The following is a 26,864-nucleotide window of genomic DNA, read 5'->3' on the forward strand; positions in this document are numbered from 1 at the left end:
AACGCCCACCTCTCAAAGGAGGGCGCCATTTGTGGTTTCTCCTTTCATTTCAGCTAGATTATTATTAATGTTAAAAATAATAATAATAATGGTGGCTATTGTCCGTGTGTGAACCTCGGCGGTGAGTGTGGATGTGTGAGATGTAGTGCAGATTGATGCCGTCTCTGTTGTTTCTTAGCTATTGACTTGGTTATTTTCCTGATTACATCTATCCTCGCTCTCTCTGGTTTTTCTTTTAAAGGATTCTGTGATTCAGGAAATCACGTTATTGGACGAAAACTGCATAGCAAGAAACAATGGGACTCACTTCTACCTGAAGCTCTCGTCTTTCACCAACTGTAAAACTGCTGAAAGTCAGGATGGCCATCAATATGTGAACAAGGTACTCGCACGTTACAGATAAGTCCTGTAGCTCAGTGGTTAGAGCACCCACCTCGCAAGCAAGAGGACCTGGGTTTGATTCCCGGCAGGGTGAAAAGTTGGGCAGGTTTTCTTACTCCACACCCCTCTGTTTACCGAGCAATAACTAGGAACCCGGTTGTTAGTCGATCGGCGGATCACTTTTCCGGCGATAATCATCCCTTCCAAAAAAAAAAATAATGATTTGGTCACTCAATCCACCACTGTTTGTGGGACACTGCTGTGTGCAAAGGATTATTGTTATTATTAAAACTCTTTCAACCACAGAAAAAAACTTCAGTACAATAGAGAACTAAGAAAAAAAACACGTGAACAAAAGTATTAAGGGTATAAAACACGGCTCCACTGGAATGTAAATTCAGTTACAGTGGGGGTTACGGTGTGGACCCCCCCATTCACGGCACGTCTGCAGTCCCGCCCGCCTTGCTCGCTTGGTCACTTCCTGCGTCCGGCTGACTTTTGTGTTAAAATGGCCGACTTTAGATCAGTGGGTCGCCATCGACATCACTTCCTGTTTGCTGCACATGCTTTCCACGCACAAGATGGCCGACAATTGGTCCTCGTTACTGCGGACCCCAAGCACTGTAACAAACCGACTCGGTCTGATCCGTCTACACTCAGGTCAACTCTAACACACTGTGCTTTCTCCACAGCTGAAGGTGAAGTTCAGCAACAAAACTGAAAGATATTATGACGTAAGTAACCGGTTCGGGCACTTTTCACAGCAGTTGTATATATATGTGTACAAAACCCACCGTCACTCCATATTACAGTGAATCCTGTGAAGCGCTTTGAGGCGTCCGCCCGGATGTGAAAGGCGCTGTATCAAGTGTAAGGATAGTGATGTTCACGACCGGCGCAGGATCAATAGTTTTTGAGAGTGATTCAAGAGTGAATCGAGAACAGAAGCACATGGTAGCAAAGTATTATTTGTGCTGCATTCGGTATAAATGATGGCTGGGGGATTTCAGACGTACACTGTGCACCACTGGCACACGTATCCACTCAGATCTAACAAGGGTTAGCCTACGCTAACCTACACTAGCCCCTAACCTCCGTGAATCTCTCCGTCTCATCCCCATCCCCTCATTCTACGTGAGGCGTATCTCCAAAGAGATTCTTTAATCCTGCCACCCAACCCCACCCCACCCCATCCCACCCACAGCGACCCCAGTACGACCACTCTTTAGACATTTTAATATTATAAAATAATAATAAAATAATTATAAAAAATAATTCTAAAATAATAACATACTATTATTATTATTGCACAATAAAATTCTGATAACTTGTTGCTCCAAGGGAAAAGCGCTCAGTGACAAGTTAGACATAGGTACAAATGCGGCTGGGATATTGGCAGCATGGTGACTTAAGTGATAGTACGAAGTTAAGTCAGGGTCAAGTAATCAGGAGTCTACCATAGTATTTATTTTATTAATTTTGACCCGCTACGATTTAAACCTAGAATCAGGTCCAGTAATCACTAGAATGAGTTACCACACAGAATAATGATTATTATTGTCATTAAATTTGAGATTTAATTTCAACAAAGTTCTTGTTTCTTGTGACTGACTGACTGACTGACTGATTGATTGATTGATTGATTTCTGCTCCCGCTCCAGGTGTCCTGCCCTCGTATCCGCAAACCGTGCGACATCCTCCGGCTGAAAAGTTCCTCGGAACCCGATGGCATTCAGATGAGAATCTTTAAATCTTTGGACTTTGAAGTCCTATCCTTAACCCTCTTCAACAACAGCTCTGCCTTCACAGAGGTACAAAACAATTCATTTCTGCGTCTAAAATATTTGTAATCCGATTTCACAATTTCGATAGGGCTGTGAACTGAGTTGACGTTGTGTTTTGCGAGTGAGTGCAAAGGTATCGATTGGTATAATTTGGTACAATTTTTTTCAAAAGACAAAGGAGTGTCTCCCGGTGTCCTGGCCAACACTCCCTCAAATAAAATGGGTCCTGGCTGATTGTGGGACATTGCTACGTGAAAATGGGGCTGCCGTGCTCACCAACAAAATGCACAGTCAGATGCGAAGCTCGCTGTATCACATTAGAAGGATGATGATTATTATATTTCTTCCAGAGAACCAACCAAATCGTGCAATTTATTGCTTTGATTAAGATTGTCCTATTTTTTTTCACAGATCACATTATTGTCTTTCGGAGCTGGGATTTTTAAGCATATCAGACTGAAGGAATGTCATCTCAGCCCGAGAATTCCCATCCATTCAGTAAGCAAGGGCCACAGCTTTGCCAACGTGTCAGTGACTTCTACTGATCTCGGAGAGCACACCAGCCACTGCAACAATTCAGTGATTCTCCACAAACGGTTCCGCTTTATGTTCCGCCATTTGTGGGGCCCCAGTGTGGAGGAGATGGACATGCAATGTGTTTTGAATCTGTGTTTCAATATGGTGAGTTCAGCGATGTTTGGTTTCAATTTCTCTGAAGTTTTCACGCTGAACATTGTTGAGAATCAGGCAGGTTCCCGGGCCTTCAGCCTCTCTGCCCCTACCCTATCCCACATTCGCTTTGCCTCACTCCCTCCCTCCCTCACCTCCTTCAAGGGCACGTCTCAAAGCCCTCTACTTGAACTGAGCCTTCGGGCACCCTCCGCTGTTTCGTGCAGCCCAGGTGCTAAAGGTGCTTTTCCCTCCCCTCCCTTCTCCTCTCCGGCATCTGCCAATTGCCTCAGGCTGAGGGCTGAGGAAGGGCACGAGAGCGAGGTCCTACCTGACCTCAACCCCGTTTCTCCCTATAATAAAGACATTGCTGAGATAAGACCTCTTGAGTCCTGGACCCATAATCTGCTATTGAGCAGCTTCACACAGACAGGCATCAATAAGCTTCTCTGCATTCTCCAGCCTCGACGCGCTGTCTAGTTTAGTGTCCGTTGTGATTTTGGAGATTAGTATACATGAGCTGACCAGAAGGTGATGTGATCTTGCATTGAATTCTTACTCCTAGGATAACTGCATGGACCAAAAAAAAACAACTTCCCTAACACTGAAAATTGACAAGAATCATTCCAGCAGATCTAGTAAGTACAACAATTTCTTCATCCAGTTTTCTTCCCTGCTGAAGCTCCTTATTCCTTTTCCTGGCGACACTTTCACAGTTGCACATCACCCTGCAGCACCTCGTCCAAGTGCTGGCCTGAGCGGCCATTATTCCTGTGCGAGTTTAACACAGTGAGTGTTGGTGCTGGTGCAGAGTTGACATTAGATCACAAGATTGGTTTGAATGAAAGAGGCTGTTTAACCCATTTGATCTCAATCTTCCAGCACACCTCATTTCCACTTTGTCCTGTAATTATAATTTAATAATAATAATAATAATCCTGTCATTTGATACGGCCCCTTATCACGTCTTCGAGACGTCTGAAAGTGCTTCGCAGAATATACTGTAAAGTGAGTTGATTGTGTATTTTGGGGGTGAAATGCCACAAAAATTCCAGTTGCCGTGGTGACGAGCCAACTTGTGGGAGGACTTGTCCTGAGGGAAGCATGGATGGTGACCTGACTGGTTGTTCAGGATTGGTGATGATTGTTTGCGACGTGTGTGGTTGGAAGCCAAGAAAAACAGAGACATTAATCGCAATGTGACAAGAGCAAGAACAACAATGATTGATATTTTTTGTAGCAAACGAGACCTTTGGGGATTGAATCACAAGCGTCCTGGCAAGCCCAGACCTCCGCAGTTTTGTGCAGTTTCCCATCCAGGGTCAGTGATCTTCTCGTCAGCATTGAGAATGAAGTAACAAACCATTGGGAAGCTGCCCCACAAACACAGGGACGCCCTTGCCTACAGTGAGCTCACCTGGGAGATCCACATCCATACGTCCATCGCGGGCATCTCTGTGTGCAGCTCAGAGTCAGTGCGAGCTCTCCCCCCAACCCCCAACCCCCCACTCTGCACACCCACACACACAATAACATGTGGCCTTGATTTTCTCTTGACTGTTCAGAAATATTTTGAGAAAATCTCAAAAGCTTTGATGGTAGATACTGACATGACTTAAGTCGCTTTCAGTATCTCTCAGTCGGACTTATCCCGTCCGGTTGTAAAAGAAGGACGGACGCAGCGAGTGTAACGAGGGAGAAAAATCCCCGAGTCTTCTGTCCGGAGTCGCTCTAGGGAAAGTTTCCATTTTAAAAGGGTGTATGGAGCAAACACACGGTCCGTGGCTTTGAACACCGAAATATAGATGTGCGGAAAGTGAAATGTGTACAGAACTGACTTTGAACAATGAGGTTAGAGTTGACTGTTTCGCTTATTTACTTGAGTCTGATGCAGTCTATGTTGTTCATTTCTGAGAACCTCATCTGGGTGCAGCTAACGTTCGTCAAAAGCAGATTGTATTTTACTGGGATTTGATACTTACCATTTGCTGGCTCGACCTAAGCCTTTCAACTTTGGTAGCGCAGTGGAAATGGTGGTGACGCCACTCAGAATTACTCCCTGAAAAATCCTCCCGAAAAATCTCTGATCTTTAACAGGAAAGTAATTACTCTGAAGAATGACTGAGCTTCACTTCCCCCTCGGAAGCCTGTGAGCTGGCATTTCAGTCGTCAATCTGAACAGTTGTCCAGCAAATTACCAAGAGGAGTGTCTGTGAAAGAACAGCTTATGTCAGGAGACATTTGAGAAATCAGACGTTGACCCTGGGTACAGTTTGTGTAACAGCAAATTTCCTGTTGACGACTTTGTGAACTCGCTGTCTGGCCCTCATGAATTCACTTTGATACCAAAGCTTATAGGAAGGTTTATTCACCATTTAGATTTTACACTCGGGTGGGGAAAAGGTCAACAAATGGTTACCAATAAACGTGCTCACGTTTGACCAAAAGAGAGAGTGTGGAGAGAGCTTACAGTACTGTTATTCTAGATATCATTTGTGATGGATATTAATTACAATTAGCGGACCTCAACAGACATGAGGTCCACACACAGGGTCCGAAGAGATTCACACACAGTGGTGGTGGTGGAGGGGGGGGCAGGAGAGGAGGTCGGGGTGAGGGAGTCAATGGAGAGATTTTGCTCAAACACTTTTTAAGCGCTCCGAGATTCGGTTCGGCATGAAGGCAGCTATATAAATGCGAGATGTTGTTGTTGTACTGTAGCAGAGAGGGTTGTAATAATAATCCTTGCATTTGGTATAGTACCTTCCACATCAGCAGGACCTCTCTAAATGTTTTGCAGGATATACTGTAAAGTGGCAATTGACTGTTCAATTTTGTGGCCGAAACGTGGCAGCCAATTGGGCACAGCAGTGTCCCACAAACAGCCATGGAGTGAGTGGCCAATATTATTTGAGAGATCGTTGGCCAGACCACTGGGAGAGAGAGAACCTCCCTTCGCTTATCAAATAGTGCCATGGGATCTTTAACGTCCACCTGAACAGGCAGAGGAGGAACCTTGGTTTAATGTCTCACCTGAAGTACGACACCTCCAACAATGCAACCCCCTACCCACCACCCCCCCAGCGCTGCATTGGAGAGTCAGCCTGGCCTACGTGAGTCCAAGTTCCGAAGTGGGGCTAGAACCCACAACCTTCTGACTCAGAGACGAGAGCTCTACTACTGAGCCAGGCTGATACACAATGGTGATCTAATGGAGCCCTAAATGTGAAAGGTTTTGAGATGATTGGGTCTGACATATTCCCACTCACTTTCAAATCCGCAACAAGGGGCATCTTGTTAAGCTCAGCGTCATCACCAGAAGAAGTGTTTTTGTGCAGAGGGTTATCGGAACCTTTCATACCGAGAGGACGCTTCTCAAAGGGCTTGTCACTTCTGGCTGGGCACTGAGCTGGTGGTGGGAGCCAGAGGTGTGGAGAGGGGGAAAGGTGATCAGAAGCATGGCAAAAGAGATAGGTCTTGAGATGGACCTTGAGTGAGAGAGGGAGTCGGAGGGAGCGAGTTGGAGGGATGGAGTTCCAGAGAGAGAGGGGGCAAAATGGCTGATTCAAACCCAATCTGGGGTATACAGTCACTCCGGTAGCTGCATAACACTCTGTCAGGGAAAAGTACTGGCTTTTGCAGTGTGGATCAACAGATTTACAAAGTTTATTATTCCTCTTCAGAATTGTACAAATTCTCACCCCTCGGTCACCTCTGACAATGAGCTGAACTGCTGTCTTTCCTCTGTACGAGAGCGATGGAAAAATGACTTCTAAAAATAATGCGAAATGACGACGGCAATAAATGTCTCAGTTTGTTCAGGAGAGGTGCTGAAATATTTATATTTGTAGTGTTATTGTGTCAGGCCCAGTTAAAAACGTGATCTTCCTTCCTGGATTTTAATCGCTTTCAATTCTCTCTCGCTCTCTCTCTCTCTGGAGTCCGCCAGCATCCCTCCTGCTGGTTCCTGCTCAGCCTGAGCTGTGCTCTTCCCATTACCTGCAGTCAGTCCTGTTTCCTGTCTCTGTTTGTTCAGTTCCCTCCAAAGCTCAGACAACAAAGTCTGTGGTTGATAGACTGCTCTTCAGAATGGACCTTGAGGTTCACAACACATGCGTCCGATTCATAAGACGGAAGCAGGATAATTTCTTTGGGAAACGAGACACTGGGCGGACGTTAATTAAGGTCGAAGAGAAAATGAAACCAATAGTTAAGATCACAAGAGATTGTGCTGGAGAAGGCCCTAATACCTATTGATCTTGCCTTCCTGTCACAGTCCCTTCAGTTACTGCACTCGTTTAGATCAATTCTGCCTTAGAATCAGTGCTTTTGTACCAAAACCTTATGATTAAATCTTCATCCTCCCAAGAAAGGGTTCTGTGTTAAACCTGCCGACAGCAGTTGAAACTAAAATTATGCCCAACAACCAGTCAGTTACAAACAGAAGTCGCAGGGAACACTCAGCAGGTCAGGCAACATCTATGGAGACAGGAAAGTGAGTTAATGTTTCAAGTCGATGACCTTTCATCGGATTCTCTCGAACGAAGCTTACAGTCAAATCATAGAATCATAGAATTATACAGCACAGAAGGAGGCCATTTGGCCCATGGTGTCTGTGCCGGCTCTTTGAAAAGAGCTATCCAATTCAATCCCACTCCCCCGAGCTCTCCCCATAGCCCTGCAAACTTGTCCTCCCCAAATAATTATCTCCTTCTCTCTTAAAAGTTATCGAATCGACTTCCACCACTCTTTACATTCCAGATCCGAACAACTCACTGTGTGAAAACATTTCTCCTCACTTTCCCCTCAGTTGCTTTGAACAACTATTTAAAATCGGTGTCCTTGGGTTACCGACCCACCCCCCCAGTGGAAATAGTTCCTCCTTGTTCACTTTATTGAATCCCTTCATAATTTTGAAACCTTCTCTGCTCCAAGGACAATAATCCCAGCTTCTCTCGCCTCTCCTGATAACTGCAGTCCCTCATTCCTGGTACCATCCTGGTCAATCTCCTTTGAACCCTCTCCAATGCCTTGACATCCTTCCTAAAGTGTGGTGCCCAGAACTGAGCACAGTCTCTCGCTGGGGGCTAACCAGTGTTTATATAAAGGTTCATCATAACTTCCTGACTTTTGTCTTCTATGCCCCTATTTATAAAGCCTAGTATCCCGTATGCTTTTTTAACAGCTTTATCTACCTGTCCTGCCATCTTCAAAGATTTACTTATGTGAACCCCCAAATCTCTCTGTTCCTTCACCCTCTTTAAAATTGTACCATCAGCTTATATTGCCTCTCCTCATTCTTCCTCCTAAAATGCATCATTTTGCATTAAACTTTATCTGCCACGTGTCTGCCCATTTTACCAGTCTGTCTATGTCCATTTTCAGTCTGTTACTATCCTCCTCACTGTTTACTACTTTTCCAGCTTAGTATCATCTGCAAACCTGGAAACTGTACTCCCTATATCCAAGTCCAGGTCATTTATACAGATTAATACTGACCCCTGGGGGACATCACTGCTCACTTCCCTCCAGTCAGAAAAACAACCGTTCACCACCACTCTCTGCTTTCTGTCTCCCAGACAGTTCTGTATCCGCTGCCGCTGTCCCTTTAATACCGGGGACTTCAGTTGAGTATCTTCACCTTTGATTGCTCCTTGTCCCTTTCCATAAGTACTCTAAACCTAACGATGTTGTGATCACTGTGGTCCAGATGCTTTCCTACTGAAACCGGCTTCATTCCCCAGAACTAGATCCAGCACTGCTTCCTTCCTCGTTGGCCTGGAAATATACTGATCCAGAAAGTTATCCTGCATAGATTTCAGGAATCTTTCCCCCTCTTTGCCCTTTACACAGTTATTTTGCCAGTCTATGTTAGGATAATTGGAGTCCCCCATTATCACTACTCTATTGGTTTTGCACCTTTCTGAACTCTGCTGCAGATTTGCTCATCTATATAATAATACATGGTTATGAAGTTCTATTGGTGAAGAGTTTTGTTGTTTCACTGGTTAGTGGTAAAGGTTCTTCAAAACCAGCCGATGAAATGCACTCTCATTCACTGGGTGTCAGTCTCTCCCCAGTGTGACTGCAGGACTCAACTGGACCAGGTTACAAGATCTCACTGATGCTCGTGGGGTGTGTATGGGCAGTTTCACACGATGGGTACATGTGGAGCTCCGTAAAGGGGACATTTCAACAATGCCATTGCCCGATAGGCATCGGTGGCAGCCTTTAGTAAAGTGGTCTTTTTCCTGTCAGCCAGTTGGTTGTAACTAAGACACTCTCCTTTCTCTGCTTCAGATACAATAGTCACCCAGGGCCTGGAGATGGCAGCTGTGTTAGGAATTGCATTTGGTGCTTTCTGCATTGGAGCATTGCTGACCGCAGCGCTGTGGTACATCTATTCACACACCGGTGAGTCACAGGGGACGTCTCGTCATACAACAGCGCATATTTGATCAAATCGTCTCGAGAGAAGTGCTGTATATACACGGTTTGGTTTCCAGAGTATAAAGCGAGCTACTGGCCGAACAGAGGCTGTCAGTGTAGTGGGTTCATCAACGATAATAGATAACACTTGCATTTCGTACGTCGACACGTCTCAAAGCGCTTCACGCAAAGAGTTCCGTTGAGATTCTAGGGATTTGTATAGAGAGTCACAGCAGCTAACCTCTGCCAGGAACATCCCACGCACAGCAATGAAATTGTCTATCAGTTGGTGGATTTGGTTGAGGAAAGGATTCGGCCAGGACATTTGGAGGAACTCCCTGCTCTGAATGAAACTAGTGTGGGATCTGTACCATCCACCTGAACAGACAGAAAAGATCTCAGTTTCACATCTCACCTCACAACTCCGCACTGCACTTCATCCCCTCAGTGTCATTTAGAAGTTGCATCATTCCGACTGTATCAACCCAGAACCCTAACCATCCACAAATAGAGCCAGTGGTTTAGTGTGATTTAACAGCTCCTGTGGAGAGGGAGGTGCAGGTGTGTGCAGGGCGGTGGATGTGTTTGGTTCACGGAGGGCGAAATGTTAATCAGTGGCTTTTATGCGAATCTTATAGGAGCGTCTGTGGAGAAGGAACCCGTCCCCACTATCCCACCAGCGTCTGAGGCCAGCAGCACCAACCACAGCATCGGCAGCACCCAGAGCACTCCCTGCTCCACCAGCAGCATGGCCTAGCCCTCACTGCCATTCCCCCAGTGACCGGTCACCACCACCCGCGACACACCGGCAGCCCCGGCCACTGGAACACTCCTCGGCATTCTGAACAGCAGCAAAACTCCCAGCGTTGACCTAATGTAACATCCATCTGCAGTAAAGGTACCTGACAGCAGCACTGCCTGATACAGCTGGTGCCAACGGATAGACAATGACGGACCCTACGGGTGACCACAAGGTCTTTATTAAGTCAATGTTCAGCAGACTCCAGGAACCAGACACAGAGCCTGGGTCTGATGTTAATGTAATGTCTGCTCCACAAGGTGAGGTTAAAGCCTTTGCTCTGGTCTCTGCCTGGTTACATCCCATGTACTGTTTGGATATTTTATGTGTGTGTGTGTGCGCGTGCGTGTGTGTAGGGAGCGGGGTGGGAGGTATTGAGTTTGGGACATGTTTGAGCATGGGGTGCTGTCACTGATGGGTGATGGCACTCGTACTGGGAATAATGGGTTAGTAAATAACGACCTGATGTATATCCAACAGTTACTGTGCTGTTAACTGTTGGGATTCTGAACCCAGTATGTGTGAGATTCCATCATCAGCAGCAACAAGGCTTTAGCCCGACTACGAGACGTGGAATACTGTAGCTTCTGTGGTTGAAATGTTTTTATGAACGAGCTTTGTTGCCAGGAAATGATCAGAAAACCGGAGCAGTTACACAGATTCTTACTTTATTTGCTTTTTTTTTGTAAAGAAATCATGGATACAGTTTATGCCTTAATATATTAATATACAGAATTATTAACCTATAAAACTAATAAAGAATGCATTCCTATACATATACCCTCCGATCTCCGTAAAAAGCTGTAGCAAATCTCTTCCTTCCTCACACAAACAGGAACATAAGAAATGCTAGATGAAAAAAAGACCAAGGTCCATCTAGTTCGCCTTCCACCTTCCTGGGGGATGGGGAACTTCTCGATTCTGGGGCAGGACGAAACCTTAGGCGAGTTTCCTTACTCCACACACACCTCTGTTTACCTAGTACTAAGTAGAAACCCGATTTTTAGTCGATTAGTGGATCGCTTTCTGGGGTAATAATCCCGAGGCTTTGTGAGCGAGTGTGAAGGTCCTCAGAAAGGAGGTGATTTTTTTTCACTGACTGAGGAAGATGTTAAGGTCACGGTTTGAAGTGTCCTCACAGATCTGGGCAATCATTAATAATCAAGCTGTGTTCAAAGGGTTGCAGCTTGGGGTGAGTGTATGAGTGCATTCTTTTGAAGGAAACAGAACTATACCTTTCTAATAGGTGTTGTTCATGGAAAGCAACCTCAGACAAGTTTACCTGTAAACCCACATGAACAATAGTAATAGATTTATTTATTCATCTGTTATTCGTATAACCAGTTACTCCTTCAGTCATTGCTTTTTCCCCCAAAAGAAAACATGATGTGAACAGTATCTCCCCAGCTTTACTTGTGTCCTTACAGTAGATTGCTCACAGATCTGCACCTGTTGTGGGATGGTCCTCTGGTGGTATGTGAGGTTTGGGCAGCCTTTGGGCGATGTGTTGCCGGTTCGGTTTTGTTTTATGGCTCATTCTGTTTGTGTTACTCAATGCCAGCCACAGTGTGCCCACCTTGCCCACCAATTGGCCCCTCCCCAGACACTCCCCTTGCCAGGTTCCCCCCCCCCATCACCCAGTGTATTTAAGCACTCCGAGACACCGCCCGGCCTGAAGGGCTCGATAAAAATGCAAGTTGTTGTTGTCACACCGCGTGGTCAGAGCCATCGTAACATTCCTTGGCTGTGTGTGTGTGGTGAGGTGAAGCCACCACCAATCACTATCTAAATGGTCTAACGGCGCTGCTTGTGAGGTGTGATGAGGGGCCCTGACACTGGGTGCTGGGAGGCACCGAGGGAGTTTAGTCTGCACCAAACCCAAAGTCGGCAATATTCCATTCCAGTTTAGCTTAATAAATTCCATAAAATCACCAACAAACACAATGAGAAGCGCCTGTTGAGCATTGATTGATTAATCAGCTCTGGATTTATCACTGAGTTAAGTTACTGAGCCCGTGACTGAGGGTGAGTCACTTATAAAGCATTTTTTTTAAATCTAGGAGCTGAGATAGACAACTACTGTAAAACACATAGTTAAACATATATAGAACCTAAAATCAGATTATGTACAGAGTTAGTTCATTAAATACTGTATTTCATATTATAGCTCAAGATTAATACAATACTATTAATAGACACAGACGTTAAAGGAATTTTACTGATGACAAAACCATTGTGGTGATTTCCTATTGAACACTGCTCAGACGTCTGTGCTGAACTCAGTGAGTTCCTGCACGTGTTGGAAAGCGAATGCTCTGTTTGTTGGCTTTCCGATACTCAGACCTTCTTTTAGCATCGAAAATAAGCGTAAACAAAACGCAGGGGGACTAACTGGTGAAGGGCGTGGAGAGAGAGAAACACGATGGAAAGTTTTGGTCGCTCACACATCTGTACATCAGCTCTGAGAGTAAGCTGCGTGGGTTCCTCACGTTCTCTCTGGCCCCGTCACACCAGTCCTTGCCGGCTCAATTGGCTCCCAGTTACCTAACGGGTTGATTTCAAGATCCTCTCAATCGTTTTCAAATCCCTTCATGTCCTGGCACCTCCCTACCTTTCCGACCTGTTTACCCCTCGACTCCACCACCCGCTGCCTCCCCTCGGCTGGCTCCAACCTCCTGTTTGTCCCTCGTCCCCTCTGCTCTACCATCAGAGGCTGTGCCTTCAGCCACTATGCCCCGAAACTCTGGAATTCTTTCCCTCAATCCTTCCGCCTTGCCCCCTCCCTCCCCACTTTCAAATCCTGCCTGAACATCTTTTGATCATGCTTACGGTCACCGTCCCCCTCTCTCTCCCTCTCCTCCTGGCTCCAGGACGCTACCCCACATGAAGGGCGCTATATAAATGCAAGTTGTTGTTGTCCGACACAGCATTCTCTCGCCTCTAGCTCGATCTCACCTCGATAAAAAGTTTTCGATTCCCTTCTCCTTATCTATGACGATCCGACATCCACTGTCAGAAACTTCCTGCACTACGAACAGACGATTCTGGTTCTCAGTCACTACCTGCTAGCTTCTCCTCCATTAACCATCGGGGTCAGGGGTTGAATCATCCTTGATCTGCCAGCGTGTGAGCCATGATTCCGCCTGGACGCAAATGAAATCCCCATAAACATCAGCCCGGGTTTGGGAAGAGCCAGTGACTGAGATGAAGAAAAAGAAAACTCAGGAAAAGAGGTAGTGTTTTCCATTCAGTCACTGACTACACTCAGGGTTGGGTTGAGAGGGAAATTAGCTGGCGCTCCTCTCTATATTAGCTGGCTATCTGGTGCAGAAATCTGAGCGATGGAGGGCATCATTCGCGTTAACTTTGTTAATCAGCCAGATGGGAACGCACTGGTCTTTTCTGCTTCTTTACAATCCTGCTGCGTAGCCCCCGGTGTCTGGTTAGTCTCATCTACTCCTGGCAACTAGCACAGGCCCCATGCACATCCTGGGAATTGTCTGGCTGACAATTTCCCAGACAAGTCACCAGGAATCCGCTTGTTTCGCACATCCTTTGCCAAAGCCTTTTCAAGTTAATCTATTTAGCTCGTAATCATTGTTTTGTTTTGTTTCGGAATAGAAATGTACGTCACATTTGCTCAGAGATCACAGAAAGGACTTCAGCGCAGCCTTCAACCTGTAAAACGTGTAAAGATCCTTTAGATCAAAAATATTTCTGAGCAGCGACAGTGTTCGATTCAATCCCAAAAAAGATGGAGCCATTCTGTCCCCATCTTTGTGATTGATGTGAGCTGGAAACCTTCCAACCTCAATCACGAGACATTCGAAACGCCTGATGCCGGTTTGCTTCATATGAAATCAATTTGAATGTTGGCACGTTGACAGGTTCTGTCACAAATATTGGCAAAAACAACTGCACAAAGCTGTTTCTCCCAGGAAATTTGTATCAATAAGACAAATAGTTCCGTTGCAAATTAAACCAGCTACTTTATTGGAAAAATACATTAAGCATTCCGAGTACTGTATACGAAGTTGTTCTGAATAAAAATGATTTGAGAATTGAACAGGACCTTTGATTGTAGCAGAGTAGGCTATGGGTTAACAGCTGACTGGGTTAGTCCTGTTGTACCTGTACTTGGTGAATGGAAAAGAACTCAAACCCAATGTTAAACAATCTAGAACTCATATAGAGAACTAACAGCCACATTTAGTATCAATGAATGACTGGTTACAAAATAGTAAAAACACGGGTTACAGAGAGATAGGAAATGTTTTGTTACACACCTTTCCCCCATGTTATTGGGAGCCATGTGGCTTTTATGCAGTAGCGGGAGGAGGAACTGGTACAAGATGGGTTGAGACCAGGAAATAATAAATACCTTTAATAAAGGTCGGGCTGGGGCCATCAATAATCAGCGTCACTCCTTTGGGCGTTTGTAGCGCGTCACATTCACCAAGACGAACGGACGAGGCTCAACACAGAGCAAAGCAGCACCAGATAACCTGCAGCTGATCTCCCGTGACGGTGTTACCTGTGTTCAGTTATGTTCTGTACCGTGGAACCGTAGCATTTGTAATGTAAATGTTGACAGTGACTCAAATAAAATGTCTTGTTTAATACCATCCGGGGTCAGAAAATACCCTTTGCTTCTTCGTGAGTTCAATACTCTGTGCTCAGTAAAGAGTATTATTATTATTTTTCCATTTCTCAAACCCTCTCCCCCTCAAATCTCGGTTTTGTGTGTGTGTGTGTGTGTGGGGGGGAGGGATTTCACTGGGGCTGAAAGAGTAGAAGATCCAGACACGGGTTAGTGCCAGGGCATTAGGACTGGGGGTGGGGGGAGAAGGGGGAAGAGATTTGGTTAAAGATACTTACTGTAAAAGAATTAAAGACACCAAACCTCACACTCTGTTCACCCATTTATTCAGCCACTTTACATAATTCTCCTTTAAAGCACTCTCCGGGCAAGCATTTCTGAATTATCAAGAGTAAAACGTTTAAAAACGTGGGCATTGTTCACAAGGTGTCACGTGTTAGCCCTCGGCCCAAAAACATGATTTCACGCAACAAATGGCAGCATCAAACTTGAACCATTTCTCAACACACAGCTTGTTTTTTTTGAGAAAGAATAAAAATCTAAGCAGGAATTTTATACACTTTTTAAAAAAAACATTAAATTAAAAACACGTTTGACTTCAATTTTTTAAAATACTTCTTTCTATTGCTGATTCTTATAACCAGAAGAAAATACACATAAGCTTGCCTTTTAAAAGGGTAACAACTATATGTGTCTAATGTAACCTTCTTTGTTATAAAGACTTTCAGTGGGCACTTTGAGTCGTTCTCCCACTGTGAAAGATGCTATATAAATGCAAATTGTGGTGAAATATAAAGATCTATTGCACTCCACATCACAGACAGACACACCCTCTTTGGCAACTGAGAAGTTCTCAGAGTCCGTGTGACAGGAGGAGGCATTGCCACCGACAGTGGAGTTTGATGCCCAGCCTCACACACGGCCACTGGTAACATTCATAATTTTAGACGAAAGATCCAAATGACTGAGATCCCCTTAAAGCACTTAATAGTATAAATGTAGAGTCCTGTAACTCAGTGGTTAGAGCACTCGCTTTGCAAGTGAGAGACCTGAGTTCAATTCCAGGCAGAGGGCGAAACCTTGGGCAAGTTTCCTTACTCCACACAGAGCCTAATAATAATCCCTCCAAAACCAAAAACTATAATAAATTGGTCATTTTCAATCTACGACTGTTTGTGAGACATTGCTGTGCGCCATTGGCTGCCGCGTTCGCCCACAAATATACAGTCAATACACTTTACAGTGTGTTCTGTGAAGCGCTTTGGGACGTCCTCCCGACGTGAAAAGCACTATATTCAAATGCGAGGATTATTATTATTATTAAATAGACACCCCTTCCCCAAGGCAGAAATCTTTAACATTCACCTGAATAGGCAGATAGCTCCGCGGTTTAATATCTTGCCAAAAGGACGGCACCTCCAACAGTTTGGCACTTGCCCCAGCGTTGCCCTGGGTTCCACCAGGTTAGACTCAAATCCCAACTCACGACCTTCTAACCTCCAGGTGAGTGTGCAACATCCACTCAGGTGCAATGACCGAGCTCCAATTTACCCCCTTCCCCGAAGCTGGGACATTACTTTTAGCCTTAGACCCCCCCACTCCCAGAACAGACACCCCTTCCCCAAGGCAGACAACTCCTCTCCCCCAGGAATTAATGAGGGGAGAGGGAGGGAAAGAGAGATGTTGTCAGATTGACCATCCTTGTTTATTCTTAAAAATTAAGACAATTTTTTAAAGCAAAATTAAGACTTTTTTTTAAAAAAATGACAAAACGTTGGCAATTACTTTTATCATGTTGCTGTGACATTCTGGCCTCCCCCCACCCCGCTTTCCCCCCACAGAGAGGTTAAACTCGGACAACTAAAAGGTGGTTCTGACTGTCTAGGGTCTTGGGACATCCTCCTGACCTGAAAGGTGCTTTGCAAATGTAATTTGTTGTTGTTGAGCTGCTCTGGCTGAGCAAAGCTGGAGGCTGGGGCAAGCCCTGTGGGATGCTTCCCTGTGTGAAGGGCGCTCTATAAATGTTTTAGTTGTTGTTGACGGACACTGACCCCCACTGTGCCCGAGAGAGCCCTGACGGGAGGCGGGGAGTAAGAGCAGAGCTTTGCCTCACTCAGACAGTGACTGGTCCAGTAGTTTCAGGGCACCGCCGATGAGATGCAGACTGCCTATGATCAGGATCTGAATGGCTGAAGCCTCCTGGAGGGCTCGGGCCCCAGCGGAATGCAGTGTGGGGGAACCAGCAGCCCCCAGCCCCAGCTCAGGGTCTCGCCCCTGTGTGATCCACTGGAGGGCGTCTGAGATACAGGGGAAGACCAGCGCCCGCGCCTCCGGCTGGTCAAGCTCAGAGCCCTCGGACTCCCGGAGAAGCAGCAGCCCCCGATCCCGGCCCCCACCCTTCACCAGTCTGACAGACTCCGCCAGCCTGTCACCAGACGCCCGCCAGCTCTCCTCACGCCCACCTTGCAACAACTGGCACCACGTCTGCTGGTTTGTCAAGCAATTGGTCAGCACATTCTCCAGCGACACCGTGTAATTTGTCTGATCTGCAGAGAAAAGAGAAAGACTGCAATCCACAGCAGTCGCTGGCAACTTTATCCCCGACTCTCTTGCACCCCCACCACCCACCTCTCACTTCCCCACTCCAAACCTCCTCTTTCACTCTCTCTGTTTGTTTACCACTCAGGCCCAGAGACACAACTCTTGACATCTTCAAGCAATGGGGGCATGTATGAGAAGTGTTAACAGCAGCCAAACTCACCATCACTCATGCTCTGTGTCGCCATCGTCAGATTGGGGCAGAAAACCGCAAAATCAAATTGGCACGGCTGCAACAAAAAAAAAGCAGTGAAGTTCTGATGAAAGGTCATCGATCTGAAACGTTAACTCACTTTACTCTCGCCATAGATGCTGCCTGACCGGCTGAGTGTCCCCAGCCACTTGTTTTTATTTCTCTGGAGGCTTATGTTCTGTGTAAAGCATCGCCCTCGCCTGTCGGCTGCTGGGATCACACACCGACCAATTAATGTCATCTTAAAACATTTAATGGGCAGGGGCCAGCGATGGTGATTCGGGGCCGGGTGGGCTGCGACAGCGATGAGGATGGTGTGGGGTGGCGGTGATCTACACACGGGACTATACAACAAAACCCTGTCCTCACCCCAACCTAACACTCAGCCCTCCACGGTCCTGCTCTTCTCTTACCTGTCTTCTCCGTCTGCTCTTCGGGCACTGGGCTGCTCCATGTCCCCCCGCCCTGCCCACTCCACCATCGGGCTAATCAGTCTTTCTGCCCACCTGTCTGAAACTCCATCTCGGAGCCACTCCACCTCGCCCCCTCCCTTGCCTCCCTCAAGGCCAGTCTCAAGACCTTCCTTTTCGACTGGGCTTTCAGTCACCCTCCCTCCCGCACCCTCTCCCAATTCCAACACGCAGCTCGGGTGCAAACTGGTCACTGTTCAGGGACGTCCCTTCCGACATGAAATGCAATGTGTTGTTGTTCTCACCAACAGGAGTTTCAGCAGCGCCTGAGCGTCTCGCTCTCCAGTCGTGTTAAACAGCAACACCTGCAGCAACCGGCCGCTGAGAGAGAGAGAGATAGAGAGGAAGGTGAGAGAGAGGAAGGAGAGAGAGAGAGAGAATGAGAGAAAGGAGAGAGGAAGGAGAGAGAGAGAGAGAGAGGAAGGAGAGAGAGGCGTTACTGGAGGAGCACAAGGTGGGACCAGGTTCTGGAAGGGGCCAGCGATGTAAATGAAGTGAGAAATTAAGGAGCTAATGGAAGCCATCATCCGCTCAGCGACAGCAAGCCAACAATCCTTCAATCTGACCTCTCCGCCCTTGTTCTGCCCCCACCCTGTCCCACCACCCCCCCACGGATTACTTACTCCACTGCTTTTGCCTCCCTCAGCGAGTATTCCCGATACCACCTGACACCGGCCTGGGAACAAAACCAGAGTCAATGGCTGTACTTCTCCCCTACCGGCCCTTCCCCCACCTACCTCCCCACCGGCTCCCCCCACCCTGCCCCCCTCCCGAGGCACATACCTGCATACTCTCGATGGTGTGAGCTCCGTCGATGTAGTAGGTGACAGGGCCACGCTTCATAACCTGTGAGCGTCCCAGCCACACCGTGTCCTGCAGGCCTGTGGGGGGTGGGAAAGAACAGACAGAGGCTCAACCGGTCAGTGCCACTGCACAGCACAGCCCCCGCCCCCTCCTTGTTTTCATGTCCTGCCTGAAACGTTCTCCAGTAACACATTAACAACTCATCACAAACACTCGGAAAAGTCCAAGGTCAACAACCTCCTTCCTCCTCCCCCCCACCGCCAGCGATTACTGGGTCCCGACCTGAACCATTGTGTGAGGACTGAAGTGTGTGTGTAAGGGAAAGAGGGAGAGTGTGTGTGGGGTAGAGAGTGCGTATGTGTGGGGGGAGTGACAATATTTGAGTAAGAGAAGGCGTGTGTGTGTGTGAGAGACGATGCTTGAGTGTGAGGTAGCAAGTGTGTGCATGTGTGAGAGAGTGCATGCATGACAGTGTGAGTGACTGTGGCTGGTGTGTATCTGTGTGTGAGACGGTTGTGTACGAGTGTATCAGGGTGACTGCTTTGCTTGAATAATAACAATAATCCTTGCATTTGATATAGCGCTTCACAGAATATGCTGTAAAATGAATTGACTGTATACTTTTGGGCGAAACGCGGCAGCCAATTGCGCACAGCGATATCCCACAAACAGTCGTGGATTGAAAATGACCAATTTCTTTTTGTTTTGGAGGGATTATTATTAGGTGTGTGGAATAATAATAATAATAATAATAATAATCCTTGCATTTGATATAGCGCTTTTCACGTCAGGAGGACGTCCCAAAGCGCTTCACAGAACACACTGTAAAGTGAATTGACTGTATATTTGTGGGCGAACGCGGCAGCCAATTGCGCACAGCAATGTCCCACAAACAGTCATGGGTTGAAAATGACCAATTTATTATTGTTTTTGGTTTTGGAGGGATTATTATTAGGCTCTGTGTGGAGTAAGGAAACTTGCCCAAGGTTTCGCCCTCTGCCTGGAATTGAACCCAGGTTTCTCGCTTGCAAGGCGAGTGCTCTAACCAGGACAGTTTGGGTGTGTGTGTGCGTAGCAATCCCACACATTATCCCAGCTTCCCACTCAACATTCACATGAGTTAGGTGATTCCCGACCTGACACCTTGTAATCCCAACAAGTCGGTGAGATCAGTTACCTTGCACCATGGGGGCCGGCAGCGGGAACCCTGAGCTGGCCGGAGGGCGCCCGTGCTCGTACTCCCCCGGGGGCAGCATGGACCCTCGGAGCGAGGGCAAGTCTGTGTGAACAGGAAACAATTGTAACAGGAAAAGCCCCGCGACAGCCAGCCCCTCCCACCACCCTGCCCCAGCCCCTCTACTCCAAGCCCCTCACACAGCACCCCCTACTGCTCATTGGCCCTCCCCACCTGCCCCAGTGCTCCCAGCTCCCCTCCAGTCACTTCCCCCTCCGCCCCCACCCCTCCCCTCCGCCCCAGCCTCTCCCCTGTGGTTACCGTGGTGCCGGAGCCAGGTTTGGACCAGTTGCAGGGCCAGAGTTGCGTTGTGTTTCTGATGTTCTCCCACCAAGCCCAGGTGTAACTTCCCGCCCTCCACGGGGTAATCCCCCAAATCTGGGCACAGGCGCAGCAGGCACTGCAGAGCAGAGAAACAGCATCCACGTCACCACCTGTCTTGCTCCCCAGCCCGGTCCGTCGCTCCCCCGCACCCCTGACCCAGGTCTTGCTCTCTGCACCTGGTGCCACCCCCCCCACCCCTACAGGCTCAGGGGGGTGGACAGGAAGCTCTCAAACTGTGAACGCCACTTACCCCAATCTCTTTAGCTCTCTGGACCAGCACTCCCATTGGTCCACTGAACTGCGTCACCGTGAATGCCGGGACTGCAGGCTGTGAGGGGAAGGAAGTGGCGATCAGTCAGGATCACAGCGTCTAAATCAAGTCACCATCAGCCGGGCAGTAAACCAGTAACAAACCACACTCAACAATCCATTTCCATCCCACAGCACGAAGCACTCCCAGGTCAGTGACAGCACAGCTTAGAGACAGAGTGAAGCTCCCTCGACACTGTCTGTCCACACTCCTGGGTACGCTATAATTTGATTTGATACGGAATAAAGCTCCCAACACGCTTGCTCTCTACCTTGAAGATTCCTCCTTTATGCCAGGCGATCTTCTCCAGACTGTCTCCCAGGATAGCCACGTGATCAAGCCCCAGCGACGAAACTCCGCACACGACAGGACGTCTGAGATGGTAAATAATAATATAATAATCCTTGCATTTGATATAGCGCCTTACCACGTCTTTGCGACGTCTCAAAGCACTTTGCAGAATATACTGTAAAGTGAATATACTGTTTAAGCGCTCTGAAACGCTACCCTGTCGGCAGGAACATAGAGAAAGAAGAGTGACGCTATATACGTGCAAGTTGTTGGTGTTGAATTGACTGTATATTTTGTGGGCGAAGTATAGCAGCCAATTGCGCACAGCAGTGTCCCACAAACAGTCGTAGATTGGTCAAGTGACCAAAGTTTTAATATTTTTTAATTTTTTTTAAATCAGAGCATAATACAGTGGGGGGCTCAAGGAGGGGCATAACAGAGAGAGACCAGAACCTTGGGGGCTGGGGGGAAAGAGAGAGAGAGGGGTCTGTGAGCGAGAGGGAGGTGAGCGAGAATGAGAGAGAGGGGCACACAAGAGGATGTTCTGGAGGTGGGGGGGGGTTGGTGCTGCCTTGATGCTGTCTCCTACCTGATGATGTTGGTGCAGTCAAAGGCTCCGCCGATACCAACCTCCACAATCGCCACCTGTACCTGAGCACAGGAAGCAATGTATCAGAGTGAGTGAAGCAAATGAGGTCTCGACCTCCACACTCTCCTCAGTATCTCCCCCCTACACACAATCCCCCACCCGCCACCCCACGCTAACAAACTCTTTACCTTCTCTCGCAGGAAGATGTGGAACATGAGGATGGTGAGGAAGTGGAAGTAAGCGGGGAGGCTGTCCGCATGCTCTCCCTGTCGGCAGGAGCACAGAGAAAGAAGAGTTAGTGAAGACCAAGAACCAACCCCAAACCACCCCACCAGTCTGGACATGACCACCCCGCCCCCCCGCCTCCCCAAACCCCCTCCTACCTTGGTCTGGTCCAGAAGGGTGTAAACCTGCCAGAAGTATTTGGCAAACAACTCTTTACTGATTGGCTGACCGTTGATTCGGATTCTCTCCCGGACTTGCACCAGGTGTGGAGAGCTGATCACAGGAGAGGAGTGGTTATAACATGTCTGCAACACGTGTGAGAGACACTCAGAAAGAAACTCACACAGACAAGAGACAGATACGCATATAGAGGGAGGCAGAGATAAATACAAAGAAAGGGAAAAACAGATACAAGCCGAGAGAAAGCGAGACAGATGCACAGATTCACAAAGAGAGGCAGAAATATACAGAGAGAGAGATGTTTTTTAATGCAGAGCCATTTCATTGAAAAATAATCATCTTTACATTTGGTACTGCGCCTTTCACGTCAGAAGCGCTTCACAGGATATATTGAAAAGTGGAGTGACTGTTTCTGTGGATAAAACTGCTTCTTTATAAGATGGTTCAGCTGCAGCTGGCACAATGTTTGCAGTTTTGGAGCCACAAACACAGAGATAGTGACAAAGGCTGACAAACATAGGGACAGAGTGAAAGGAGCAGACCGGAAGAGTGAATTTGTGAACTGCATTTGGTACATTGATGTAGTAATTGAATTACTACCTTGTGACTCGCTGTTTAATAAATAAACTACTTATTAACTTAAAATTCCCAACTGGGAGATTTGTCAATTGCTGTAATGAGAGGAAATTGGCAGGCCATCGCCGCACAATAGGTAAACTGTCTTAACAGCAACAGCTTGTAGTTATATAGTGTCCTATATAGAGTTTCAAGACCCTACTCTTCGACCGTGTTTTCGGTTAGCCTCCCGCCCCTCTTGATCCGAATCACCAGCTTGGGTGCGGATCCCTGACTGTTCAGCACCTTGGGACGTCCTCCTGACCTGAAAGGCGCTGTACAAATGCCGTCTGTTGTTGTTATCTTTCACACTCTTGTTGTATCGCCTCTCACTCTTGCTCCCACCCACTCCACAACATGGCAATCCACACAGAGGGCACTTTAAATTATTATTATTTCATTTTGCAGAGTTTCATAGCGGTAGTGCTCAGCACGCTCGCCTCGCAAGTGAGAGGACCCTGGATTCAATTCCCGGGCAGGGCGAAACGCTGGGCAACTTTCTTTACTCCACAAACACCCCTCTGTTTACCAAGCGGTAAGTAGGATCTCGGTTGTTAGTCGATTGGTGGATCGTGTTCCAGAGGTAATTATCACTCAAGAAAGCAACAAATCCAGTTTTGGGAGTTTAACCCACAAGTGTCACAGAGAGGCAAGAGTGCAAGCAACTGAGCCAAGACTCGAGTTTGGTGTTGAGCCAGGTGTGGTGCCTCGTGGCTGACTGGTATTTAAAACGTTGATTTACCTGAAAAATCCAGTCTTTAATCCGTAATTATGCAATATTTTCTCACAAAAGGCACAGGTGGAACCCTGGCAATAAATCAAAAGTCAGACATCAGGTGTCAGTTTACAGCATTCAGGAAAGTTCAGAGCTGAGATGATCAAGAACCTGATTGAGATTTAAAATTATGAAAGGATTTGACGAAGGGCATGTTCATAAACTATTTCTAATTTAATAATAATAATAATAATCCTTGCATTTGATATAGCGCTTTTCACGTCGGGAGGACGTCCCAAAGCGCTTCACAGAACACACTGTAAAGTGACTATATATTTGTGGGCGAACGCGGCAGCCAATTGCGCACAGCAATGTCCCACAAACAGTCGGGGATTGAAAATGATCAATTTATTATTGTTTTTGGTTTTGGAGGGATTATTATTAGGCTCTGTGTGGAGTAAGGAAACTTGCCCAAGGTTTCGCCCTCTGCCTGGAATTGAACTCAGGTCTCTCGCTTGCAAAGCGAGTGCTCTAACCACTGAGCTACAGGACTCCACAGAGAGTCAGAGAGTCCAAAATGAGAGTCCAAATAGAAATCAGTAACAGACAGTTTAGGAGGAACATCTCACACACGCACAGGATGGTGAGAATGTGGAACTCGTTGCTGGCAACTGTGATTGGAGCAAAAAGCATCAACATATTTAAAAGGATGCATACTTGAGGGAGAATTGAATTGAGGCATAGAGGAGAAGGGAATAGAGGGTTAGAGGAGAGGGGTTGAGGGGTGAGGTAGGGTATAAAGATCATCAATAACATTTCCTAAGAAGCTAGAAGTGAATCCAAGGAAGAATTTATAAATAAATCTCGCCAGCAGCACCGTGATCCAAATAGATCAAGTGACAATCAACCGACACTGGGGAGGGAGCCAGGGCGAGGCAGTGGTGAGGCTCCTGGTCATACCCTGGCCAGCACTCCCCTCGCAGTGATACACTGACCTTGCCCTTAGTGCCAGTGACGTGGATGACAGACAGCTGATCCAGTTGCTCCACCTGCCAAGGACAGAGACAATCAGTTACTAACTCCACACCTCAGCAGTCAGCCAACCCACCCTCACAAATTCCTCGCCAAGCAGCCATTCTGTTCTTCATAAGCGAGGCCAGACACTGAGTATCGCAGGGGATCCAACTAAGACCCCACTGGCTCTGTCACAGAACAACAACTTGTACTTATATAGCTCCCTCCATGCAGGGTAGGGTCTCAGAGCGAACAGGTTGATTTCAAGATCCTCACAATCACCTACAAATCACTTCACGTCTTGGCACCTCCCTCTCTCACCAACCTGCTCACACCCATTCCTCTGCCAGCCTCTTTCGTTCATCCGGCACTGACCTCCTGCTCCCCTACCCCTCTTCTCCATCATCGGTGGCCATGCTTTTAGCCACTTCACCCTGACCTTCTGGAACTCTCTGCCTCAATCGCCCCCCCTCTTGACCAGTCTTCAGGTCACACCTGAAGACTTTCCTCTTCGACCGTGACTGCGGTCACCTCCCCTTTCTCCTCGGCTCATCATCAAACTGTGCCCACAGTTAAGTGTTCTGAAACGCTAGAAGCTGAAATGCTTTGCCTGAAGGGGAAGTTGAATCCGATTCGATAACAATTTTTAAGAGAGTATTATTTGGGAACGACAAGTTTGCAGAGCTATGGTGATAGAGCGGGGGAGTGGGATTGACTTGGGTAGCGCTTTTCAAAGAGCCAGTGCAGACACAATGGGCCGAATGGCCTCCTTCTGTGCTGTATAATTCTAAGTGTTTTGGAGCGCTTAACATTGACACATTCGCTTAACACTATATTAATACAAGTTGTTGTTTTGAAACGTGCTGTTTGAAGGCAAGTTGCTGTTGTATAAGGTGCACAGGCAATCACAGAACCGAGGCAGTACACACTGCCTCCCCCAGAACACCCCAGAATAATGCCCACAATATTACACTTTAACCTCACCGTCAATCCAGTTCGCTCCAGGAAGGATTTCATGGCTTTGAGTGTGTCCTCGGACTGCCCGCGCGCCTGATCCCGCCGGACGTTCTCCAACACGCTGGCATTGGTCTGGAGGCTGTTCAGTGCCCACACTGCATCCTGTAGTCGCGGAGAAAGAGATCTCAGCCCCATTGCTCTCCTCAAACAACACAGCAGCGATCCCCCGGACTCCGTATTCTAAATCTAAACCCTGGATTAGATTCCGGGCTGTAACTGACTCCTGAAATGCGTTATTCTATCTCTAACCCTCCCCCCCACCCCGACCGCCCATAGAATGCGAGACTTGTAAGTCACTCGGCCATCGTGCTGTTCTCTGTTTCCTTCCCACACCCCACACCCCGTGTCAGCCAGTTTCACTCTTGCCTCGGAGACAGACTTTTGTAGACTGGGGCCCCGCGCAGACAGCCCGATGGCTGGATACCTGTCACCGGGAACAAATTCCCCAAATTCCAGCCCCAGCGCCACAGCATCGTTAGCAACCCCTCGAATGGACACGAAGGCAGCTCGCGGTGGAAGCGGACATTCCCGATAGCTCGGAGCCCTGGGTTAGTGACCCCGGCTGTGGTTCGGGCGGGGCCTCTGACTGCCGTGCGCTGTTCACCCATTCCATTTGGAGCGCTTTGAGACGTCGCAACGACGCGATAAGGCTCTGCATCAAATGCAAGATTATTATTGTGTTATTACAGTCTGACTGTTCCACGTTCACTCTGTTCCCGCACTGTACAGATGTAAAACTCCTGCCACCTGTTAAGGATCCACTACCGTCCCCCCCATCCCCACCATCCAGTTCCTAGTAAACAGTCACTACACAACACAACAACAACAGGATTTCATTTATAGAGCGCCTTTCACGTCGGGAGGACATCCCAAGGCGCTGGACAGTTGGGTCAGGACAGCAGAATCCGGACAACCCCCACCCCACACACACACACACAGCCATCCCCTCACAACACCCACACCCCGGGACACTCACACACAGAGCACCCGCCCCCCCCCCCTCCCCGGACACTCACACACAGAGCACACCCTCCCCCCCGGGACACACACACACACACACACAGCACCCCCTCCCCCCCCCCCGGGACACTCACACACACACACACACAGCACCCCCTCCCCCCCGGGACACACACACACAGAGCTCCCCCTCCCCCCGGGACACACACACACACACACAGCACCCCCTCCCCCCCGGGACACTCACACACACACACACACACACAGCACCCCCTCCCCCCGGGACACACACACACACAGAGCACCCCCTCCCCCCCCGGGACACACACACACACACACAGAGCTCCCCCTCCCCCCCCGGGGACACACACACACACACAGAGCTCCCCCTCCCCCCCCGGGGACACACACACACACAGAGCACCCCCTCCCCCCCGGGGACACACAGACACACACACACACAGCCCCTCGGGACGGACGCCCCCCCTCACGCACCGAGTAGTCCATCCCGCCGGCCCGCGGGGCCGAGGCGGCGCTCCAGGGTGTGAAGGCGGACAGGCGGGAACACGCCGCCCCGGGAGGCGCCGCGGACACGAGCCGTCGGCCGAGGAGCCCCTGAAGCAGCGCGCGGCACCAGCGCGCCATCGCCGCGGCCGACCCCTG

The 26,864-nt window shown here is 48.1% G+C and overlaps 2 protein-coding genes across 4 annotated transcripts in view; one reads left to right on the forward strand and one right to left on the reverse strand.

Moving 5' to 3' along the window:
• LOC103184679 (endoglin) overlaps window positions 1-10,938 on the forward strand; it is a 37,740-nt gene extending 26,802 nt beyond the window's left edge. For both annotated transcript variants that reach the window (XM_007902836.2, XM_007902837.2), the window contains exons 10-16: window positions 242-382; window positions 1,074-1,115; window positions 2,043-2,192; window positions 2,577-2,846; window positions 3,400-3,472; window positions 9,135-9,248; window positions 9,902-10,938. In XM_007902836.2, the coding sequence (XP_007901027.2) occupies window positions 242-382; window positions 1,074-1,115; window positions 2,043-2,192; window positions 2,577-2,846; window positions 3,400-3,472; window positions 9,135-9,248; window positions 9,902-10,020 (909 nt within the window). In that variant the 3' untranslated portion in view covers window positions 10,021-10,938. The remainder of the gene's footprint in view (window positions 1-241; window positions 383-1,073; window positions 1,116-2,042; window positions 2,193-2,576; window positions 2,847-3,399; window positions 3,473-9,134; window positions 9,249-9,901) is intronic.
• Window positions 10,939-15,937: 4,999 nt separating this feature from the next.
• fpgs (folylpolyglutamate synthase) lies at window positions 15,938-26,864 on the reverse strand. Of its 2 annotated transcripts, none has more exons than XM_042337193.1 (16): window positions 26,697-26,864; window positions 25,209-25,343; window positions 24,206-24,259; window positions 23,238-23,302; window positions 21,859-21,973; window positions 21,664-21,741; window positions 21,476-21,537; window positions 20,867-20,969; window positions 20,536-20,613; window positions 20,223-20,361; window positions 19,905-20,006; window positions 18,707-18,804; window positions 18,547-18,599; window positions 18,169-18,244; window positions 17,424-17,490; window positions 15,938-17,208 (listed from the first exon to the last, which is right to left on the reverse strand). In XM_042337193.1, the coding sequence occupies exons 1-16, from the start codon at window positions 26,844-26,846 to the stop codon at window positions 16,772-16,774; spliced, it is 1,812 nt and encodes a 603-aa protein (XP_042193127.1). In that variant the 5' UTR covers window positions 26,847-26,864; the 3' UTR covers window positions 15,938-16,771. The 2 variants fall into 2 exon arrangements, with proteins under 2 accessions (XP_042193127.1, XP_042193128.1); XM_042337194.1 differs by lacking the exon at window positions 26,697-26,864 and adding an exon at window positions 25,929-26,047.

This window comes from Callorhinchus milii, unplaced genomic scaffold, assembly GCF_018977255.1.
Source record: "Callorhinchus milii isolate IMCB2004 unplaced genomic scaffold, IMCB_Cmil_1.0 Scaffold8, whole genome shotgun sequence".
Taxonomy (NCBI): Eukaryota; Metazoa; Chordata; class Chondrichthyes; order Chimaeriformes; family Callorhinchidae; genus Callorhinchus; species Callorhinchus milii.

Bases quoted from the DNA above. Each gene is read 5' to 3' on its own strand.
- fpgs (XM_042337193.1), bottom strand. From the start codon at position 26,846: ATGGCGCGCTGGTGCCGCGCGCTGCTTCAGGGGCTCCTCGGCCGACGG. The intron at 20,614-20,866 runs GTAGAGAGCAAG...TTCCCCTCACAG, and splicing joins ATAAAGGAGGAATCTTCAAG to CCTGCAGTCCCGGCATTCAC. The intron at 20,007-20,222 runs GTAACCACAGGG...CTGTTCACACAG, and splicing joins AACCTGGCTCCGGCACCACG to ACTTGCCCTCGCTCCGAGGG.